This window comes from Hypanus sabinus, chromosome X1 (assembly GCF_030144855.1).
Source record: "Hypanus sabinus isolate sHypSab1 chromosome X1, sHypSab1.hap1, whole genome shotgun sequence".
Lineage (NCBI taxonomy): Eukaryota > Metazoa > Chordata > Chondrichthyes > Myliobatiformes > Dasyatidae > Hypanus > Hypanus sabinus.
Genome location: NC_082738.1, coordinates 25,762,859 through 25,785,946, shown reverse-complemented (window position 1 = coordinate 25,785,946; position 23,088 = coordinate 25,762,859). Strand labels below are relative to the sequence as shown.

At 42.9% G+C, this 23,088-nt stretch overlaps 1 protein-coding gene across 1 annotated transcript in view; it reads left to right on the top strand.

The window, feature by feature from the left end:
• The window catches only part of pou6f1 (POU class 6 homeobox 1), an 87,582-nt gene that overhangs the window by 22,132 nt on the left and 42,362 nt on the right, over positions 1-23,088 (top strand). The window contains exons 3-5 of the mRNA XM_059956102.1: positions 778-979; positions 4,544-4,641; positions 7,557-7,776. Coding sequence (XP_059812085.1) covers positions 778-979; positions 4,544-4,641; positions 7,557-7,776 — 520 coding nt within the window. The remainder of the gene's footprint in view (positions 1-777; positions 980-4,543; positions 4,642-7,556; positions 7,777-23,088) is intronic.

Here is a 23,088-nt window from a genome sequence, read left to right as displayed (position 1 = left end):
CTTTGGGGAGTTAGGAGATGAGTTACTCATGGCAGGATTCCTAGCCCCTGACCTGCTCTTGTCGCCACATTGAGACCTTTTCCAATCCATTTGAAATCATTCTGGAATATCTTGAGCCTCTGAAGGATTCTGACAGTGGTTCATGTGCAACTTCCTCTATTTCTCTTAGCACGCCAGTCATAACTGGCAATCTAAAACTATCATTTCAGTTAATTTATAGCGCACTCCTATCAGTTGAAGCTATATTGTGGGTGCTGACAATATGTTTTCTTCTTAATCCATTAAATGATTTATAGTTATGTCCTTGCTCCAGCAGGATCCACAGGAAAGCAAGCATCATTGGGAATGAGCTTTTGTCCTGTCCTCCTCCTCCTTTTTATTGTTGAGACACCAGCTAATTATAATGATCTAGTTAAACCTGGCTAAAAGAGGTAACACATACCTCAATACCTCAATGATCAATGTTGTCTATATGACCCACATTCTCATGTATATTTACCCACTGAATTGCTGAAAAGCAATAGCTTACATGTTTCTTATCAGTAATTATTACTCCTTTAAAATAACTAAGACAGTAATTATACCATAGGTTAACTGTATGTTGTTTCATTAAATTTGTGGAAAATAACATTTGCAAACAGAGCAAATCCAGCTGTCCATTTCTGAATCTCATAACTTTTACAAGTCCTGAAATTGAAATGGTGGACTACAAAGTATAGGACCCCAATGGAGCAATAAGACATTTGACATTTGATTGTTAAATTAATATATTTACAGGTTACTGTGATGACTGGCCAGGAAATCGTTAAAGCTCCATCAATGAAAGTGGATGTTCCATCCAAAGCAGCGGGTGATGCAGAACCTCAAAGAATTGTTCTCCCAACAGCAGTAGTGGGTGAGGAAAATAGTGAAGGCAGTGCTTCTACTGAGGCGCCGAAAATCCTCAAAAATTGTGTGCAGGAGAACCATAGGTCTACTGGTAAGCAGGGTTTACTTTTGGATGTTCTTGTATTGCATACATTTTTAAGCAGCACTTCTATTAGCCTTGCAAGAATCTCAACAATGCTGTAATTGAATGTTGGAATCTAGTTCATTAACAATATTTCACTATTGGCCAAATTTATTAATTGCAACATTTTAAAAATAAATATTTTTTGAGGAATCTTGAGGGCTAGATTTATAATTTTATAACAACAAGCTTTGACATGATTAACAGGTCATTGCAACTAAACATCTTCGTCATAAACCATTGATCTATTTCTGAAGAGATTATATCCCTCTGTTAGACTTTATAGTACCCTAGATTTCAATTTTGCTACAAAATCTAGCAACAGATTCGGACTGGTCATCTATAATGTGAGAACAACTGGAATTGTACTATCTTAGTGAAATAAGAGCAGGTAAGCCACATCTGATATTATGAGTCACTTACATTGTGATCTGTGTTGTGTGTATACCAGTTTCTCATTTATTGGCAAATACAGACTTTTAAAAGTAGTGCTGTCCTCCTAGATAGGGTCAAAGGTTCAAAGGTCCAATTTAATGTCAGAGAAATGTATACAATATACATCCTGAAATGCTTTTTCTTCGCAACCATCCACAAAAACAGAGGAGTGCCCCAAAGAGTGAATGACAGTTAAATGTTAGAACCCCAAAGCCACCCCCGAGCTCCCCTCCCTCCTGCATATAAGCGGCAGCAAGCAACAATCCCCCCTCCCCCCACTGGCAAAAAAAAGCATCGGCACCCACCACCAAGCACTCAAATATGAGCAAAGCAACAGCAAAGACACAGACTTGCAGTTATCCCAAAAACTTTGTGTTTCACCAGGAATACGACATACCACAAGCTCTCTCTCTCTCTCTTTCTCTCCCTCCCTAATAAGTGAGCAGGGAGACATAACTAACAACTCACAGGTTTACGATGTTAAAAGTCCGTTACGTTGCTTTTTTCGAGTTCTGTGCCAGAAGATCTCAAACATCTCAGGTCTCCAGGCACACAGCCACAGATATCCTGACTCCCCTGATGACACGTGGGTCTCCTGCCTGACACCAACCCTTGAACCACCCATCTCCAGAGTCCCAAGATCCTTGGCTTCCAAATCCGAGCTGGACTCTTAGACCGAGCCCTAGGCATGCCAAACAACAATGGTCAGTTATGGAAGCCTGAGAGCTGGTCCCATTCCCGTAAAGAACCGAAGGCAGTGTGTAACTCCAGGTCAGGGTCTTCAAAAGACCCCTGAAAATGAAAAATAAAGATATTAAAGATGGAAATAGAGCTGTTTCCAAAGATGCAAGCAAAGGAGTTGCCATCATTACTCTGCTTTGCATCTTATCCAGATAGTGCTCCTATTCAGGCATAAGTTATTACCTGTTACATCTGCACAGGCCACTCTTATTTGGTAATTTGGAGTGTAACATTATCTCTTAGGACAAATGTGTGTTTACTGATTTCTACTTGCACCAAATAGCATATTGTTACATAACATAGAAGCAAAATGATAAAAGTAGGGACATTTGGAATATGTAATTGAGGAAAAATATGTAAACAGTATACTTCTATTGATTGCACAGGAGTTGTCGTAATAGTATTCTGTAGTCTGTTTAACTAATTTCCATTTCACTTGCATGCAGTTTACCTCTGTAGAGCTTCTCCCTGCTGTATTGTATACCTTTGTGCCTTGGTGGTGGGAAATTGGGTTCTGAAAGGTTGAATAGCGTCATTAAGGAGCTATGGTGATGGGTTGGTTGCCAAGGATCAGTTCGGGTGAGAGTTTGGTGATGAGGAGAGGTGTGTACTGAGGTGGTCAGGTGAGGATGAGGGCAGGACATCAGTAAGTGTAAGTTTAGGGTGGGTGATTGTTGATGGTGACTTAGATTGTGACTGACAGTAGCAAGGAGGAGCAGGGAGGTAATGTTGAGGAGCCTGATGGAGATGCATTTTTATTTCAAAAAGAAATTTATATTCATACAAAAATGCAAAAGACGGCTTTCTTTACACTCCTAGTGCCATTCATTCTATATATTCACAGTGTTAGCCGGTACATAAATTAGTAGCATTAGCACATTTTGTGTACAGAGCACCTATGTAGCCTCTTTGGATAGAACAGACTCCAGGTATTTGAGAGGCTTTTACATTGGGCTTAGCCCCTTGATGTCTGGTACAGCAGGACTTTAGACGCAGTCCCTTCCCACAAAGCCTTGCAAGGATGCTATTTAATTTAAAGAGTAGCTGCCTGAGATGGGTTCCCTGTTCCTAACTGCCAGTGCAAAAGATGCACAATTTGCATAGAGAGTACATTGTAGATGATATGGAACTCCAAATAAATGAACAGTCTTCCTTTTCAGTTTTGTTTTTCAGGTTAAAATTGTTCTACCCAGTCAAGCTTATATACCTGTGAGCCTAAACAAGATGATTTGGACAAATATTAATGCAGTAAAGGAAGGAGCTTTGAAGTAGGGGCATTAAAAAATGTTGGCTGAAGCATTAATCAAGATCTTGCCATCATCTCAGCTACTGTATATTTAAACATTGTGGCTTCACTGTCATGGGCAGAGAACTGCTGAAATGTTTAATTAAACTTAATTCTTGCTTGTCATAAAATAAACAACTTGTATTTCTATAGTAGCTTTAATGTACCACAGTTTCTCCACTCTTTTGATGGAGAATTTATCTTCATCTCAATCCTAAATGATTTACCTGTTACCTTAGACTGTACCCTGGTTCTAAACCTCTTCACCATCAGGAGCAGCCTTCCTGCATTTAGAATCCAGTGCCGTCAGGACTTTATACACTTCAATGAGGTCCTGACCCACTCATCTAACTGTTGTGAATATAAGTTCAGTTGTTTCAATCTGTCTTCATACATCAGATTTGACATACAGGGAATATCCAGTGACCATTTGATACAGTCTCTTTATAGCAAGAACATCCTTTGTCAGATAAAGGGACCAAAATTGCACACTGCACTTAAGGTGTGGTCTCACCAATGTCATGCCCAATTGCAGTAAGCCAGCTTTATTCTGACAGCATACGTGTGGAATATGATGCTGTGTTGTTGGATAAAACCAAGGGCAACAAGTTGATAAGAAATAAGAAGGAGCTGAGGATAAATCCTTCACTGAAAACAGAGCAGCAGCTGGGAACAAAGCCATTACTACTTGTTCTCTCTGATAATGTAAGTAAAACCTTTTAAGAATCAGCAACATTGTTTGCCCTTTCTGAACTCTTGACACTAATGTGGGAAAAAGTTATACTTTCCCAAACTGTTGCTCTTCAAAGGTTTTCTGTGTAACTCATAAAATACTGACTGATCTATGATTTCCTTCTGTTCAGTCATTAAGTCTGTTATTTCTAAATCTTTAATAGGTACAGTACCTGTGTGCATGGAGAGACAGTTAAAGTTAGAAAGGAAAGGGGATATTAAAAGTAACTGATTAAATTTGGAAAGGGATAGCTAAAGTGTATGCTGCTGCTGTGTTGCACTGATGAGAAATACTTTCTAAAACCCTAAATATTGTTGGTTATTGCTGTTTTATGTTTCAGAACAAACTGGAGTAATGCCAGTGAATGAAATACAAGCAGATCGGCTACATCTTCAAGCACAACCGACTGTGCCCATCTCAGTACCAGCAGCATCTCAGGTAACTCATTTGGTAAAAATGTGCTGTTTGTGTCGATAGAGATTTCATGCTTCATGGCACATGACTGCCACTTGATCTCTTTAGATATTTATGGGATATGTTTGAAATTTATGCATGAACGCATCTATTACAATTAAAAATCGTAGGTGGTCTCAGGATGCCATAAATGCTAGACTAATATGTGACGCTGTGAACAGAACCAAGTAACTTTAAGTGGTATGCTGAACTCAGTGTAGCGCCACTACATCATGTGATTGTATAAAGGGAACTGAATAGCACATTTCCTCACCAGGAAAGAATTGACATCTACGTGAAAAAGTTATATAAACCAGGTAATATACTTAAATCAAAAAATTATTGCATTGTACAAAGTTAAAGTGTAAACATAATAGCTTTGGCGAAAAACTTGTTTGCTTGAAAAAGTGTAATCCATTGGAGGGAAAAAAATAGAGAACTTGAATTTGGTGGAAAGCATGGAAAGGAACAAGGGCTTGATGGAAAAATATGGAACAATATTAACAACTAGCATTTATGTAGAAGCTTTATTGTGGATAACATTAAATGTGCCGGTACAATAGGCAATTAGAAAGGCAAACAGCATGTTGACCTTCACAAGAGGATTTGAGTTACAAAACTAAAGATGTCTTACTGAAATTATAAAAGAGCATATAGATCTGATCTTTTCTCCTACCTAAGAAAACATAGAGGGAATGGAATAGAGGAAATGGAAGAAAGGGTCATTAGATTGGTTCTTGGAATGGAGGGATCTGTTCTATGGCAAGGATAAGTAGACTGAATGTATACTCTCTAGAGAATGAGTTATAATCAAAATTCTTACAAGGCTTGACAGGGTATACTTTAGGACATTGTTTCCCCTGTTTTAGGAATCGAGAACCAGAGATTGCAGTCTCAGAATAGGGAGCTGGCCATTCCAAAAAGAGGTGACGAGGAGAGATTTCTTCACCCAGAGAGTGTTGAAACTGTGGAATTCTTTCCTCAAGAGCACTGTGGAGGCTCAATCACTGAATATTCAAGCGAGAGACTGGCAGACTTTTAGGTATTAAGGGAATCAAAAGAATATGAGAATGCAGTTGAACAGTGCTGTTGAGGTAAAGGACTGAGCATGATCTTATTGAAATTTGGGGCAGTTATGTGGGAACGAATGGAATGGCCCTGCTTCTTTTTCTTATATTCCTAAGCATTCATATATGGAGCTGCTGTGCTGCTTGCATTAAATCTTGTGTTCAAGGTTTCTTGAATGAGGAAATCATATTTCTTTGGTGTTCCTATAGAATCACAATGGTGCAATTCCCTCTGATAGGTAGGAAACAACATTTGAAATGGGTCAGAAGTAATAAAGAAAATATTTCCATAAAATGTATTCAAGCAGTAGCTTGCTTTCAATTGCTTGCATTTAAGAGATTGAGGCAGATATAATAAAGGTGTTTAAATGATAAAGTGCTTCAGTAAAATATATTCAGAGAAATAATTTCCCTTGATAGGGATAATCCATAGCAAGAAGGTTCTATTTTAAATTACATTAGATCTCAACATTCAGCAGTGAAATCAAGGAGCACTTTATCATATGCCTTTTTGAAATCCTTTGTCCCTCATTTAAAATTTTGTAAATTAATTTTTCTATACAAAATGTGAAGTGAAGCATTGTATAACAGTGAACCACAGAATGTCAAAATATGGCTTTGCATTTATAATTGCCTGGTAAGCTCACCATCTTACCAGAGTTGTAAAAGGGAAGCATTGAGCAAAGGCCTGGTACTGTATCAAAGAAACGGAAGCAAAATAAGTGCAAGTATCACCAGGTGATATACACTCAGTGGCCACTTTATTCTGCACCTAATAGGTTGGCCACTGAGTGCACTTCTGTGGTCTTTTGCTGCTTGCACACCACTGTTGTAACGAGTGGTTGTTTGAATTGCTGTCACCTTCCTGCCAGCTTGAATCAGTCTGACCATTCTCCTCAGACCTCCCTCATTAACAAGGGCTTTTGGCCACAGAACAGCCACTCGCTGGATTTTCTTTTGTTTTTCGCACCATTCTCTGTAAACTCTAGAGACTGATGTGCATTAAATTCCCAGGAGATCAGCAGTTTCTGTGATACTTAAACCACCCTGTCTGGCACCAACAATCAAAGTCACTTAGATCATATTCCTTCCCCATTCTAATATTTGGTCTGAACAACAACTGAACCTCTTGACCATGTCTGCAAGTTTTTCTGCATTGAGTTGCTGCCACATCTCTGGCTGATTAGATGTTTGCATTAAAGAGCAGCTGTAGCAGTGTACCTAATAAAGTGGCCTCTGAGTGTATTTCCTTTTACCCAGCTTAGAACGAGGTGAGTAGAGTTGAAAGTGTCTGTGCTGTGGTTAAGGGTGATTGCTGACCCGAGAAGTTCAAAGAGAAGGAAAGAACAAAGTTTCATATCATTGAGGATAGGGGGGAGTAGTATTGGTGGTAGAAGAGACGGGACTGCTCATTTATTTTTGCTTGATGAGCTTTTGTGCAGAAGCAAGATTTTGTAAATTAGAAGGAGAGAAATTTGGAGGAAGTTAGCATGCTGTGCCTTCAGACTGCCAATCTCAATAATCTATCCAAGTTTGTAACAGTTGATTTCTTTTTTTCCAGAAGCAGCAGAAGTGAACAAAGGAGCTAATTGTAATGGGACACATGGCTTCACTGCCCAACTCTCAGTGCACAGCTAGATACCTTACTTGTTAATAGGTTTGGCTAGAACACTGAATGTGGTTGAATAAGACAGAAGCAGTTTTTAAGATAAATCAAGGGAACAACGCAGGTTTCCCCTCTCCTTTCAGTAGCATAACAACATTTAAGTTTAAAAACAATCAGAGGTGCAGTGGTTTGACATCCACTAATCTTTGCAATGAATTTTCCTGCAGATTCTGACTTCAGAAAACCTGCCGACAGTGGTAATGGCTTCAACAGGAAGTGTCCCATTAAACCAGTCTCTTCTCATTCCGCTCAACATGACAAGTCCAGTAAATGCACAACAGGGTCTTGTGTTTACTATTCCCACAGCACCTCTTGCTTCTCTCCCAGGACTCACTTCTGCCACTGGTGGAGGAGGCATTCTCAGGCTTCCTCTGCCCAACTCACAGGGTAGGTCACATCTCATCAATTTACACAGAATTCTATAAAATGTGTTGTTTAAGCTTTTTTTTAAAGTCTTATATGTTATACATTATTGCATGTATCAAGTGTCTGTTCCATTATGTGTAAAAATGTACATCTTAGATCATTCAAATAAACCTGCACTCACAGAGTATGAAGAGAGGTTCCCTTCACATGAGCTATGCAGCTGAGTTGTCTTGTGCCTCAGAGAAAGGTGCTTCCCTCGTATGCATTTTCTTGGCACATTTGCAAAGCACAGAGCATCTTCAGAGAAGCCACGTTGAGCTGAAAATTCCAGTGTGTTGCACAACCGTGAGCAGTTTGTCACACACAAATTGCTGGGGGAGCTCAATAGGCAGCATCTATGGAGAGGAATGACCAGTCACCATTTTGGGCTGAGGCACTTCATCAGGACTGGATACTCTGGATTTCCAGCATCTGCAAAATCTCTCGAATTTGTGAGCAGTTTGTGTTTGCAGGATACTGGCCTGAGGTTCCACTGCAGCATACCTTGGGTAGCCACAGTGTGTTACAGTAGAAACTAGGAAGTTAGCCATCACATGCTGTATGGTAAGAGCCTGGGCTCTCTTTGATGTCTTTGCAGGTTTTCAGCCAGTGGTCCAACGTCTCATTGTGCATGCTCATCAGTGTCAATCTATATCCATCCTGTGGGAATCTCATTTGAATCCTTTGAGAACAGAACTTAGTGTGTTACCACTAGAGAGCAGGCACATAGGCAATTGTTGGAAGAAGGGATTTGTAAAAATCCTATTCCAGCATTGAGAACATTGACCTTTATGAGGGATTTCTTGTAGTTACATTATTATGGACCTCTATAGGTAGTCCTCCATTTGGCCTTGTTACTCAAGGCAATGTCTGAATACCCGGTGAATAACTGCTGAGATGACAAATGGCAGAATTGACACTTGCAGGATACTATCATCATAATAAGGTACAAGCCAAAATTTTATGTTACAGCTGCTCAGGATCTAATGGCATCATTTGCTTCCAGCACTACCCAATTTTTCCATCTCCAATAAGTTCTCCCACACTTTTATGTTCTTCTCTATTTTACTCTTTCTCTCTCACCCTATTCTTTCCCTTTTCTCTCTCTCCCTCTCTTGCTCTCTCTCCTCTCCATCTCCATCTCCCCCTCCCCCCTCCCTTTCCCCTCTCCCCATCTCCGTCGCTCCCCTCCCCCTCTCACTCCCTCTCCTCCCCCACTCTCCCCCTCCCCTCCTCACCTCCTCCGCCTCTCCCCTGCCCTCTCCAACTCTCCACTCCTCTCGCACTTTCCCCTCCCCTCCTCACCTCCTCCGCCTCTCCCCTGCCCTCTCCAACTCTCCACTCCTCTCGCACTTTCCCCTCCCCTCCTCCCCTCTCCCCTCCTCCCCTTCTCCCCTCCCTCCTCCTGCCCCTTCTCCCCTCCCCTCTCCAACTCCGATCCTCTCACACTCTCCTCTCCCCCTCTTCTCTTCCTCCCTCTCCCCTCCCCTCTCCCCTCCCCCTCCCCTCCTCTCCCCCTCGCCCCTACCCCTAGCCCTCCCTTTCCTCACCTCCTCTCCTCCTCACCTCTCCCCCTCCCCTCCCACTTCCCCTCCCCTCACCCTCCTCTTCCCTCTCCTCACTCCTCCCCTCTCCACCTCCTACTCCTCTCCCCCTCTCCCTCCCCACCCCTCCCTCTCTCCCCTTCCCTCTTTCCCTTCCCCCTTCCCTCTCTCCCCAACCCCTCTTCCCTCTCTCCCCCTCCCTCTCTCCCCCTCCTCTACCCCTCTTCCCTCTCTCCCCCTCCTCATCTCCCCATCTTCCCTTCCACCCCCTCTATCCCCCTTCCCTCTCTATCCCCCTCTCTATCTCACCCTCCCCTCTCTCACACCTCTCCCCTACCCCTTTCCCCTTCAACCCCTCTCTCCCCTCCCCTCTCCCTCCCCCCTGCCCTCTCCCCCCTCTCTCCCCCTCCTCCCCTTCTTTCCCCTTCTCCCTCCTCTCCCTCTCCCCCCTCCCCTTCTCCCCTTCCCTTCTCCCCTCTCCCTCCCCTTCTCCCCGCTCCCCCTCCTCGCACCTCTCCCCTTTCCCCTCTCCCCCTCTACCCTCTCCCCTCTCTCTCCCTCTCCCTCCTTTCCCCCTCTTCCTCATCCCTCTCCCCATTTCCTCATCCCTCTCCCCCCTCCTCGTCCCTCTCCCCTACACCCTTTCTCCCTCCACCCTCTCTCCTTTCACCGTCCCTCTCCCCCTACCCTCTCCCACCTCCACCCCCTTTCCCCCTCCATCTACTCTCCCCACTCTCCCCCTTTCCTCCTCTCCCTGTACCCTTCTCCCCTCCTCCTTCTCCCCTTCCCTCACCCTCTCCTCATGCTCTCCTCCCCCTCATCCTTTCCCTTCCCCCTTCTCCGCTCCCCCTCCTCCTCCCCATTCCTTCCACCCCCCTTATGAGAGCCAAAGTAAGAGATTTCACAATGATTATTGACCCAGACAGTTATATTGTATTGAGCTGTGATTAAAAGCAAGGCTATCATTATAAAGACAATTTCTCGTATCACTTTTACAAGATACATCTCTTATCACATCCTTGTGATTTTCTGTGTTTCAAATTTTAAAAAAACTATGGAATGGCTGTTTAGCCATGTAATACTTGAACAAGTCTAGAATAAACTCAGGCAAACACTTCAGATATAAAGAGACTAGGTTCTACAGCTAATAGGAGAAGTGTAGGAAGAATGAGATTAATGTTAGATATTAGAACATTAGTCATCTGTGGAAAGAATAAGTGTAAGTGGAACGATTATGGTGTTATCAAATATTTTTTTGCTTCTCAACTGTGTTGTACCAAACAAGGCACATAATTTAATGAACAAAGTAAATCCTTATTCAAGATTTGATGAATTTGCTACACCATTGCCTCTTGCAGCTAATTTTTAAATTTATGTCTTCATTCATTTCTAGCTTTGCCACCATGATCTTTTTTAACTCATTCTCAAAATATGGGAGTTGTAGGCAGGATCAGCACTTAATACCTATCATGAATGGTCCTTGAACTCAGTAGCCTTGCAAGGGCAATTTAGAACAATTAACCACATTTATGTCACATTCAGTTCAGATAAGGCAAAGACAATTGATATCCTATCTTGAAAGGCCTAGGTGAACCAGATGGAGTTTTACAGGGAGAGGGGGAAAAGGGGGAGAGTGGGTGGAGGGGGAAAGGGGGTGGAGGTGGAGTTTCATGGCCACTGCTATTAATGCTAACTTTTTTTCCAAATTATTTTATATTTTAGATAACCAAATTTAACTTCCAATGGTAGAAATACAACATCATATTTCTGGAATTTAATCATGCTGTTGTAACCTTTAGGCTTCTTCAGTGTATGTAGTATCAATTTCACAATGTAATTTTTTGAACATTGTGCCCCTGATTCAAAGATCAGACCTCTAGTCATTTAACAGATATGCTGACTACTCTCTGTAGTAACTGTAATGAATGTGGGAACACCATTTCAAAGTTAAAAGTAAATTTATTATATGTACATACGTGTCACCATTTACAACCCTGAGATTCATTTTCTTGCAGGCACACTCAATAAATCCAATCACCAAAATAGAATCAATGAGAGACCACACCAACAGGGTGGACAGCCAGTGTGCAAAAGGCTACAAATGATGCAAATACAATAAACAATGAAAGAATAATAATAGTAAATAAATAAACAATAAATATTAGAGCATAAAATGAAGAGTCCTTGAAAGTGAGTCCATAGATTGTGGGAACATTACAGTGATGGGGCAAGTGAAGTTGAGTGAAATTATTCTCTTTGGTTCAAGAGCCTGATAGTTGAGAGGTAATAACTGTTCTGGAACTTGGTGGAGTGAGCCCTGAGGCTCTTGTACCTTCTTCCTGATGGCAGCAGTGAGAAGCAACCATGACCTGGCTAGTGGAGGGTGGGGGGGGGGGGTTCTTGATAACAGATTCTGCTTTTCTGCAGCAACACTCTGTGTAGATGTTCTCAATGGTGAGGAGAGCTTTACCAGTGATTGGCTGGGCCATATCCATTACTTTTTGTAGGATTTTCCATTCAAGGGCATTGGTGCTTCTGTACCAGGCTGTGGTGCAGTCAATATACTCTTCAGTGCACATCTATAGTCAAAATTTTAAATGTTATGACAAATCTTTGCAAACTCCTAAGGAGGTAAAGGTGCTGCCATGCTTTCTTTGTAATTGTACTTACATACTGAGCCCAGGATAAATCCTCTGAAATGATAACATAGAGGAGTTTAAAGTTGTTGACCCTCTCCACCTCTGATTCCCCAGATGAGGACTGGCTCATGGAGCTCCACTTTTCTCCTCCTGAAATCAATAATCAGCTCCTTGGTCTTGCTGACATTGAGTGAGGGGCTGTTGTCATGGCACCACTCAGCCAGATTTTCAATCTCCCTCCTATCTGCTGATTTGCCACCACATTTGATTCGGCCAACAACAGAGGTGTCATGGGCAAATTTCAATATGGCTTTGGAGCTGTGCATAGCCTCACAGTTGTAAGTAAAAGGTGAGTAGAGCAGGGGGCTAAGCACACAGCTTCTTGGTGCACCTGTGTTGATGATAATTGTGGAGGAGATGCTGTTGCCAATTAGAACTGACTAGGGTCTGCAAGTGTCGAAATCTAGATCTTGAAGCTTATTGGTAACACTGAACAACAAAGATTTTGCTTCCTGAATACTTTTGGGTATATCTTACAGATTTTGGGCTGCTGATTATGAAAATCTCCATGAAATTTCCCTATAACGCACCATTTTTTAAATCACTGATATTTGTTACTTCAATTCATAATTTAAGAATTAAACTGTTGCCCACAATGTAAGCTGAAAAGTTTTTCAATCTTGACCAGGCATGTTTGGGCACACTTAGGCAGGGCAGATGCTGTATGGCAGGACAGGGTTTTAGAAAGGCTATAAATTTCTGTGAAGGATTTCAATATTTGAGACAGGTGGTTCCCAAAATAACTGATGCCAAGATTAAGGAAGGCATTTTTGTTGGTCCATAAATCAAATAGGTCTTCAATAATAGGCAATTTGAAGACGTGTGACCAAAGAAAGTTGCATGGAAGGCATTCAAGGATGTTGTTGAAAATTTTCTTGGCAACTACCGAGCACCATACTACATGCAGCTAATTGATAAAATGCTTCACACATGCAAAACCATGAAGTGCAACATGTCACTAAAGACGAAGGGTCTCGGCCCGAAACGTCGACAGTGCTTCTCCCTATAGATGCTGCCTGGCCTGCTGTGTTCCACCAGCATTTTGTGTGTGTTGCTTGAATTGCCAGCATCTGCAGATTTCCTCGTGTTTGCTTTTGAATGTCACTAAAGATTCATTTTCTACATTCCCATTTAGACTTATTCCCTACAAATCTTCGTGCTGTCAGTGATAAGCACGGTGAAAGTTTTCACCAGAACATTGTGGTCATGGAGAATCAGTATCAGGGCAATTGGAATCTATCGATGCTGGCTGATTATTGTTGGACACTTAAATAAGAAGCCTCAGACACTGAGTACAAATGAAAATCATCAACAAAACATTTTTAGCTTAGTTGAACTATTGCAAAGCGTCAGCAGAACTGTTATGCAGTTAAATGCATTATATTCAATAAAAATTATTTTCTTGTTTCTCCAAGTTCCTATGTGATACACGTAGTCTGAAATTATATTTGTGTTCAGCTTTAAGCGATCTACCATAAACAAAAAAAATCTGTGGAAGCAACACTTTCAAAAAAAATTATTGGGCAGTGATACTTTTGCGGGGATGATAGTATTGTATGCCGAGCTCTAGTCAATGAAGAGCATCCTGATGTATGCACCTTCACTGTCCAAATGTTCCAGGGTTGAGTGAAGAGCCAGTGAAATGGCATCTGCTGTCGACCTGTTGTGACAGTAGATAAATTGGAGCGGATCCAAGTTGCTTCTCGGGCAGGAGTTGATATGTTTAATCACCAAACTCTCAAAACACTTCATCACAATGGATGAAAGTTCTACTGGGCAGTAGTCATTGAGGCAGATTACCACATTCTTCTTAGGCACCAGTATAATTGAAGCCTGCTTGAAGCAGGTAGTTACCTCAGGCTGCTGAAGTGAGAGATCAAAAATATCAATGAACACTCCAGCCAGTTTTGGGCACCTACCAGTCATTGGGAAAAAAAGAAAAATTTCCCAACGCATCTCCTCATGTTCTTTGGTACTTGACATTCTTACCCTGGGAAAAATTATGTCTACTCCATTTCTGTCACTCATGATTTTATAAACTTCTATCAAGTCTCCCCTCAGCCTCCAATTCTCCAGAGAAAATAATCTAAATTTGTCCAAACTCTCCCTGTAGCATATACCCTCTCATCCAGGCAGCATCCCAGTAAACCTCTTTTGTATCCTTTCCAAAGCCTCCACATTATTCATGTAGTGGGCACCAGAATTGCACATAATACTCCGTGCGGCCCAACCAATGTTTTATACAACTGCAAAGTGACTTCCTTACTCTTAGATTCAATGCCCAAACCAATGAAGGCAACTATGCCTTCTTTTTCACCCTATCTACTTGCATGGTCATGTTCAGTGAGCTATTGACTTGGATCCCAACATTCCTCTGTTCATCAAATCTGTTGAAGGTCTTGCCATTAACTGTATATTTTACCCTTTGACCTCTCTACTTACTGCCCTTTACACCACTGGCTCTGTCCTTGGCCACTCAGATGTAGAAGGACTCTTCATTGTTGTTTCTGTAACAATTTTGTTTTGCCAATCAGGGTTGTTGGCCCTGAGCTGAATCCGTGAACCTGGAGGACCAGTGGACCACTCTTAGTCTGGCCTTTACCCTTTGACCTGTTTGGCATGGTTCACCCTACCAAGGACCAAAGCATAAAACTCTGACTTCAGTCAATATAGCTCTCTAGGTCATTGAGGCACGCAAGCCTCCAAACCATGGCAAGGTTATGGTCCTCTTGGAGGTCGACCTCTATGGTTATACAGTTACAGACCCATCCCACCTGTATGATACCAGTGTTGTACTTTAACAGACTCATCCCCACTGGTACTATACCCCAGTGTTATACAGTGACAGACCTGACGTTAAAAGTACTGTACTGCAGTTTTAAACAGTGACAGATAGTTATGATATTTCATTACTGCCAGGTTTGCTGTCATTCTTTATAGCAGAGTATATATTTCCTAAAGTTTCTTAATAACCTTTTAAATTATTTCCTACTATTCCATATTTTCACTTGCTGTAAGACTGCACACTACCTTTGTGCACCGACTCCTCCAACACCTCTCTGATGCATGCAGCAGCAGGGTCTGCACCAAGTCCAGTTCCTTCAGTTTCTTTGCCAATAAGCAACTCACTGATGGGGTAGACCTGCAGTACTTCAAGTTCTTAATGTCCAGCAGGCTCTTGAGATTGTAAAAAAAATACATTTAAAAAAGAAAATAACACCCTTGGTTGACCTCATAGAAGCTTCTGCAATTGAACTAGATGTAATGCCCAATGCTGGAGGGGGAGGTGGGAGGAAGAGAGGTGTATAGGAGCTTTGATTATATTGGTTGCTCTTCTGTGGCAGTAAGAAGTGTAGACAGAACCAATGGAGGGGATGCTGGTTTCTGTGATGTGTTGATCTGTGTCCACAACTCTGTAGTTTCTTGCAGTCATGGATAGAGCAGTTGCCGTACCAAATCACAATGTATCCATGTAGGATACTGTCTCTGGTGCATCTATGAAAATTGGTGAGGGTTAAAGGGGGCACGCCAAATTTCTTTAACTTTCTGAGGTAGTAGAGGTGTTGGTGGGCTGTCTTGACTGTGGTGATAATGTGGTTGGATCAAGACAGGCTGATGGAGATGTGCACTCCTAGGAACTTAAAGCTCTCAAACCTCTCAACCTCAAGACCATTGTAAAATATCAGTTATCTTCTTTTAACCTCATTCAAGTTTTTAGGTGTTAAAATCTCCAATCAATATATTTGTATAGCTGTGAAATTTAGCTCTATCTTGCCCCTTTATGTTATAGGTTCCAATCATTTCATTTTTACGTGTGAGATATGCATTGTAATTCACATTGGCAAGTTTAGAGGGGCGGGTGGCAGACTTTGAAGTCTGTCTTCTCGTAAATTTAATTTGGTACTAACATGGACCAATGGGGAATCAATGATGCAGGTAATGCTATGTGCTCAAATTGGATAGATAATCGATTGTTGAGCAAGAGGAAAGCTTCCTAATCTGGACTATTTAAAATGATGAGCAATGATTTGCTCCCCAGTAACTTTGCCACAGTATCTGTTCCTGCGAGAAAGAAAAGAATATCCTGACGTTACACTTCAGTTAAACTATCTTTCCCAGACACGGGGGTCTTGGTGACTACTTCTGTAATTGACAAGACATACAGTATCTCAACAACCTACCATAGATACCAGTGTTGTAACTATAGAGGAACAAGTTGGCTGGAAGTCTGAATAATTCTGGACTGAGGGTCTACTGTACTGCATTTGGGATACTGTCTGATCCTGGAGACTTCATTGCAGCTAGTGTGGTGAACCATTTCTCAATATCACACCGTCAGATAGAAATGATGGAAGTGGAGAAACTGGGATAATAGCTTTGTAATACCAAGCTAAGATGATGACATCCTTCAGACCAGTTCTTCCTTCACCATAGTTGCCATCCACCACACTTGTCAGGGCTCTCAACCGTGTCTATTCCATTCCATTCCCTCTGCTTCTGTTCTCACACTCTCTCCTTCCACCCAGGGACAAGAGTTATCTTGGCCTCACCTACCACTCCACCACTAGGATCACCCTCTGTAATTTCTACTGCCTTCAATGTGACTGCACAATATCCCTCCCTTTCCATTTCAGTATTCTGAAGGGATGGTTTCTACCACAGCCCCAATTGACTTCTCTGTCTCCACTAATGCCAACTCACAGCTCTTTCCCACACAGCTGCAAATGATGTAACACCTGTCATTTTAACCCCCTCCTTTCCCACTACCCAGTAAAACAATGATTCACTTGCATCTCTTTCAATATAATGTACTTCATTTGGTGATCACGGTGTGACTTCCTCTATATCGGAGAAACCAAATGCAGATTGAGTGGCTGCTTTGCAGACCACCTCTGTTCCTATTCTGATCACTCTATCTTAAGGCTTTTGTATCACTGACCTATAAATATGTAGATATTCATCACAGCTATAGTGAGGTGCCAGGATCCATCAGACCATCGTTGAACATATCATTGCAATGCTAAGTCAATGATTTTGGTGCCATAAAGTTCAAGGCCTGCATATACAGACTCCTCTCAGTCTCCACCCAGCTAACAGGAGTCAACTGCCACTCATTTCCAACCTGCAGCCTATTTAAACCCAGCTATCAGCCAAAATCTTTGTTCACTCATAAGAAATAGCCAGCTTCATCCAGTTGCTTCTGCAATTTATTATTAAAGTGATTACTCACCACTAAATTGGCTCTGCTGCTCTGCCTCAGGATAGAATGAGTTAACTAGCATTTGACCCAGAAAAGTTTTCTTGTCTAAAGGAAGTTGTCTGTCGACATGAGCACACAATCCAGAAGCAGCAGGAAACTATTGACCATCTGCTCGTTACTCTCAACAAACTCTCTGTCTTGATACAGCAACAGCACACCAGTCAACCTCCTCCCTCGGAGCCCTGGATTTGGGTGCCTGAATGCTTCAATGGATTCCCAAACCAGTCCCGCAACTTCTTGTCCCAGTGCATCTTACTTGGAACTGCAGAAATCTCTGTATTTTACGGCCTGAGCCAAGATTGCCTTCGTCATTTCTCTCTTGACTGGGCAAGCTCTGATCTGGGCCACCGCTAGCTGGGACAATAAACCCTATTTGCAACTAATATGAAGATTTTACTGATGAGGTGCACTGGACTTTTTACCAACCAGGAAGTGGAGGAGGTAGCGGATCAAATAATTTACCTTCTTCAAGACTCGTGCTCAATGCTGGATTACACCGTGGAATTCAGGATCCTAGTGGCATAGTGCAGCTGGAATGTGGAAGCTCTGCTGGCCCATTATCATCATAGCCTCTAGAAGTGCTTTTAAGACAAGCAGTCTACCTGGGAGATGCCCACTGACCTCGAAAGGCTCATCACTCTGGCCCTCTGAATTGACAAATGGAATAACCCTCGGGATCATCAGCCAGAATCCTATTTCTATTGCAACTATTTCAGCAGCAGGACCCTCATCATCAATGCCTCCAGAACCCACGCAGGTAGGGAGAGCTCCCTTACCCTCCCCCCCCCCCACCACCCCTTGAGTATGAGCATTGGTGGAGAAACAACTTTTGCGCTTACTGTGGACAAGCTGATCACCCATGCATCAAGTTCCTATTGTGTCCCAGAAATCGCACCATCAGGTAGAGACAAGGGTCCTTTTATCTAGTAAGCTCCCTCTGGCCCCCTCATTCCAGCACCATTGCTCAACACTCTCTTTGTCCATCCTCTGATAGCTCTATGCATACAGGAGGCTCTGGTGGATTCCAGTGCATCAGGCAACTTTATGGCCTGGACTCTGTGCACAGCTTGGACTCCCTGCTGTGAGCCTGCCTCTCACCCCTTCTGTATCACAGCCATTGACGGATGTCCCCTGGGGTCTGTGATGGTCAGTGCGTGCACATGGCCTGTGAATATAAGCATCGCGACTCCATCCAATTCCTCCTTATTGACTTGCCCAACACTCCTCTCATTCTGGGTTACCCCGGCTGTCCTCTCACAGCCCTCACTTCACAATTCATTGCTGAGTTGGGGACCCACCTACCTATAAACTTAGTTGACTTCACCCCAAAGATTTGTGGAGACAGAGGAAATCCTTAACCTCACCAAACGTTCACAGGAGTACCATGACCTTGCCATCACCTTCAGTAAGAGGGAGGCAAGCACCCTGCCACCTCACAACTGCGTGATCAACCTCCTCCTGGGCACCACCCTTCCCTGAGGGCGTCTGTTCTCTCTCTTCCCTCCTGAGACCCAAGCCATAAATGACTACCTCATCGTAGCGCTACAGCACAGCTTCATTTGACTATCTTTCCCAGTCCCTAGCGGGTGCAGGATTCTTCCTTGTGTAAAAGAAAGATGGGGGTTCTTCATCTTTGCATTGACTACCATGGACTCAACAAAATCATCATTTATGAACTACTACCCTCACCCCTTGGTGGGTAGCGATTTGAAACACTCCGCAGGGCCCAGATCTTCCCCAGACTGTATCTATGGAGTGTGTACAACCTGATCCGCATCCACCAAGGGGATGAGTGTAAGTCGGTGTTTATAACATCCACGGGTACCTGGTAATGCCTTTCAGACTTTCCAACAGTCCAGTCATTTCCAAACCTTCTGTCCACCTCTGTCACTTCATTCAGTCCTTCAGCATCTCCTCAAAAAGCAACTATATTGTAAGTTAGAAAAATGCCAGCTCCACACCCCAGTCATTTCCTTTCTGGATTACATCCTTTCTCCCCAGTGCATAACCATGGACCCAGAGAAGGTGCGCACCATTGTTGAATGTTGCCAACTGCGCTCCTTCAAACAGCTACAGCACTTCTTGAGCTTCTCCAACTTCCACCGTGTTTCATCAGGGACTACAGCCAAATTGCCACTCCTCTCACCTCCCTCACTAAATCACCAACTTCACAGATAACTTGTTCTGCTGTAGCAGACTTTGCTTTTGAGGAGTTCAAGAGACACTTCACCACTGCTCCCGTTCTTTGCCATCCGAACCCCTCTGGACCTTTTGTGGTAGAAGTGAATGCATCTGATGTGGGTGCCAGAGGGATCAACAAGCAAGTGAGGACCGGATGAGAAGACACACCCTTGTGCCTCTTCACTCAAATTCAACTCTACAATGCTCTGTTATGGAGTAGGAGACAGGGGACTACTCACCATTAAATGGGCCTTGGTAAATAGAGATAGTGGATGATGAGGAACACTGAGCCCTTCCTGATCTGGACTGACCACCAGAATCTCAAATCCATAGAACAGACCCACGAACTCAACCAACGTCAAGCTTGCTGGGCCCTCTTCTTCAAGCAATTCAACTTCACCATCTCCTACTAACCGGGCTCCAAGAACATTAAGGCAGAGCTCTGTCACTACAGTTCAACCCAGCTGAAACAGAGATTGACCCTCAACCCGTCATTCCATATTCCCAGATCCTCGTCCTGATTATCCAGGACCTTGAAAACCAGATCCGCCAGGCCCTACAGCACGACCCTATTCGACTGACACATCTGATAATCAGGTGTACATGCCAGTGGCTGGGTGCTCTGAAGAACTCCAGTGGGCCCACTCCTCACCCATCTCCAGCCGTCCAGGCACACAATGGATTCTGGATTTTCTATAACGCAGTTCGGGTGACCAACCATGATCTTAGATGTATGTCAATTCATTGCTGTCTGTCCTCAATATGCCCCATCCAATTTCTCCAACCAATGGCCCCCTGGGCTCCGGCGGTCACAACTGGACTCTCAATGCCTGTGGTACCACATCGCCATGGATTTCATCACTGGTTTTCCACCTTCCACAAGGGCCATGGTGATCATGACAGTGGTGGACCAGTCCTCCAAGGTGGCTCACCTCATTGCTCTCCCTAAACTGTCAGCCACTGAGATGACAGACCTAGTTCTCCAACATGCAGTTCACCTCAGGACATTGTGTGTGACTGGGGCTTACAATTCATCTCCCACTACTGGCAAGCCTTCTGCTCCCTCCTCTGCACCTCATTGAGTTTGTCCTCTGGTTATCATCCGGAGACCAATGTACAGTCAGAAAAGAACTCATCAAGTGGAGAAGTTTCCGTGATGCTTCACTGCCTCTAACCCTTCCATATGGAAGAAGTATCTGCTCTGGGCCAAACTGTCCCACAATCTACTCACCTCCTCACCATGGGTATATCACCCTTTGAAGTGTTCATGGCTACCAACCTCTGTTGTTCCCTGTGGAGGAACCAGTGGTGGAGTTCCTTTTTGCCAGGGCCCTAGTTTGCTGCTGCATGGATGAGGCCATGAAGAGCCATCCTAGCTGATAACCTGGTCTACTGCCACCAGGCTAATTGCTGTTGATGCCCAGCCATACTACTCCAGCCTGGGGACTATGTCTGGCTGTCCACCTGAGATCTGCTGCTGTGAACCAACTCCCACAAGCTCTTGCCCAGGTTTGTAGGTCCCTTCAAGATCACCTATCACATCAACCCAGTCACCTACCATCTCCATCTGCCATTGTTTCCAGGATCACACCTACTTTCCACATATCCTGACTCAAACCCATTGCCAAGAATCATTCAACCTAGCTGAGCCTGCACTTCTAGAAGATAGGATGGTGGAAGGTGGTCCAGTGTACATGGTTTCCGCACTGATGGATTCATGTCACCGTGGATGGTGTGTGTAGTGCCTGGTCAACAGGGAAGGCTACAGCCTAGAGGAGAGATCTTGAGTGCTGTCCAGTTACATCTTAGATCCATTGCTATTGATGAGTTCTAATAAGTTCCATCAGACCCAACTGGATCATCAGGGGCCTGCCATAGGAGGGGAAGTGTCCTGTCAGGCTGCACATGCAGATTGCTCCCAGTCTCCACCCAGCTAACAGGAGCCACCTGCCACTTGTTTCCAACTTATCACCTGCAGCCTATTTAAACCCAGTTCTCATCCACTGCCATTGTCTACTTATACGAACCAGCCAGCCACAACCAGTTACTCCTAGCTTTCAGTTACCTTGTTGCCTCGTTGAGTTAAGTATCTGTTCTCTCTTGTTTTGTGGCCCATTGTGGCTTGTTATTCTGCAATTTATTCTTAAAGTGATTGCTTACTGCTGAATCATCTCCACTGTTCTGCGTCTGGGTCAAACCTCCTCTACAGTTCCCGACTTACAGGAGGCATCTTACAGAGCAATTTTAAACCAAAGTGGTTCTCAACCTCTGCACAGAGGTGGCTGCTGGGGTGAATTCTCCCTTACAAAGTAATAACATGATTGCATTTTTATAAGTAGGACTTGCCAAAGTTTATTACACCTAAATCTGTACCTTTTCTCAATTGTGTTCATTGTAATGCAGAGAATGTGGAGTTATTAGAGTGGTCATCAAATCATCTGTAGCCCTTCTATACCTGCCCCCATTTTTAGTTATTGCCTTGATAATCCCACTTGCCTAATTTCATGAGCAGACTTAATGATAACAATGAGATTAGTGCAAGCTCCTATCAATGGCTGACCTTGTGTGATCTCAACTTTATTCAGGAAAGAGGAGGTAACGAAGTTTAAGGTCTGTAAGACAATAGTCTTGAGCTTCTATGAGCAGTGCAAGGACTGATGCCTTTTGTGAGATCCCACACTGATGCTTCTAGATCAGTAATAGTCAATAAACATTCTAATATATGTGTATCAACATGATGGAACATATGCTGTTTAAAAAGGTGGGCAGTTGTTCCAAATTACTCCAACATAATTAACATATAGCACTATAAGGCTATTAAAACAAAAAAATTTAAAAGTTTCTTGCCCCCGGGCAGTTAATCTGATCAACCATTCTAGGTAACCCCTCCCCCCTCTATCTGTTATCCTTGTCACTGCATCGTAAACACCTTAAGCTACATTTTATAATGCTGATATTTATGTATTTATGTACATTTTATTCCATCTCCATACTTTAACCTCTAAGTTTATTTTTATATAATTCTTTATTCTTTATAATTGTTGAATGTTGTTATTTTTGTTGCATGTCGCGTCCTGACCAACACACCACAGCAAATTCCTAATACATGTAAATATATATGGCAAATAAAGTTGATTCTTGATCATCACTCTTTTTAAAAGTAACTAATGGAAAAGGTTTGCAATTCTTCATCGGTTCAGGGTGGACAAGTGCTGACTTCCAAACAAGTGGGACCATAGCTCTCCCACTGCCACAATCGACCTACTGATTCTCTGTAAATTCAGTTCACAATCATCATATGTTTCTATGCACTTTAAAGTTGCTTTATGAGATTAGCTACAACTTTTGAGCATACTACATATGCTCTGAGGTGCATTTTCTTAACTTTCTTGCCATCAATTCCAATTTATAGGACATATATTTAGAAAGAGGAAAACATGTTACTATAGTTTATCTGATGATAATTTACACATTGTTGCTTAGTAATTCTCATATGGGATATTTCAATGCTGTGGAACTTACAGTACATTAGAATAAACACACTTTTCTGGTTTAAGTTTCAGAATATTTCTCCAGGGCAGCCTTTTTGTAACCGTGCGACACTGGTATA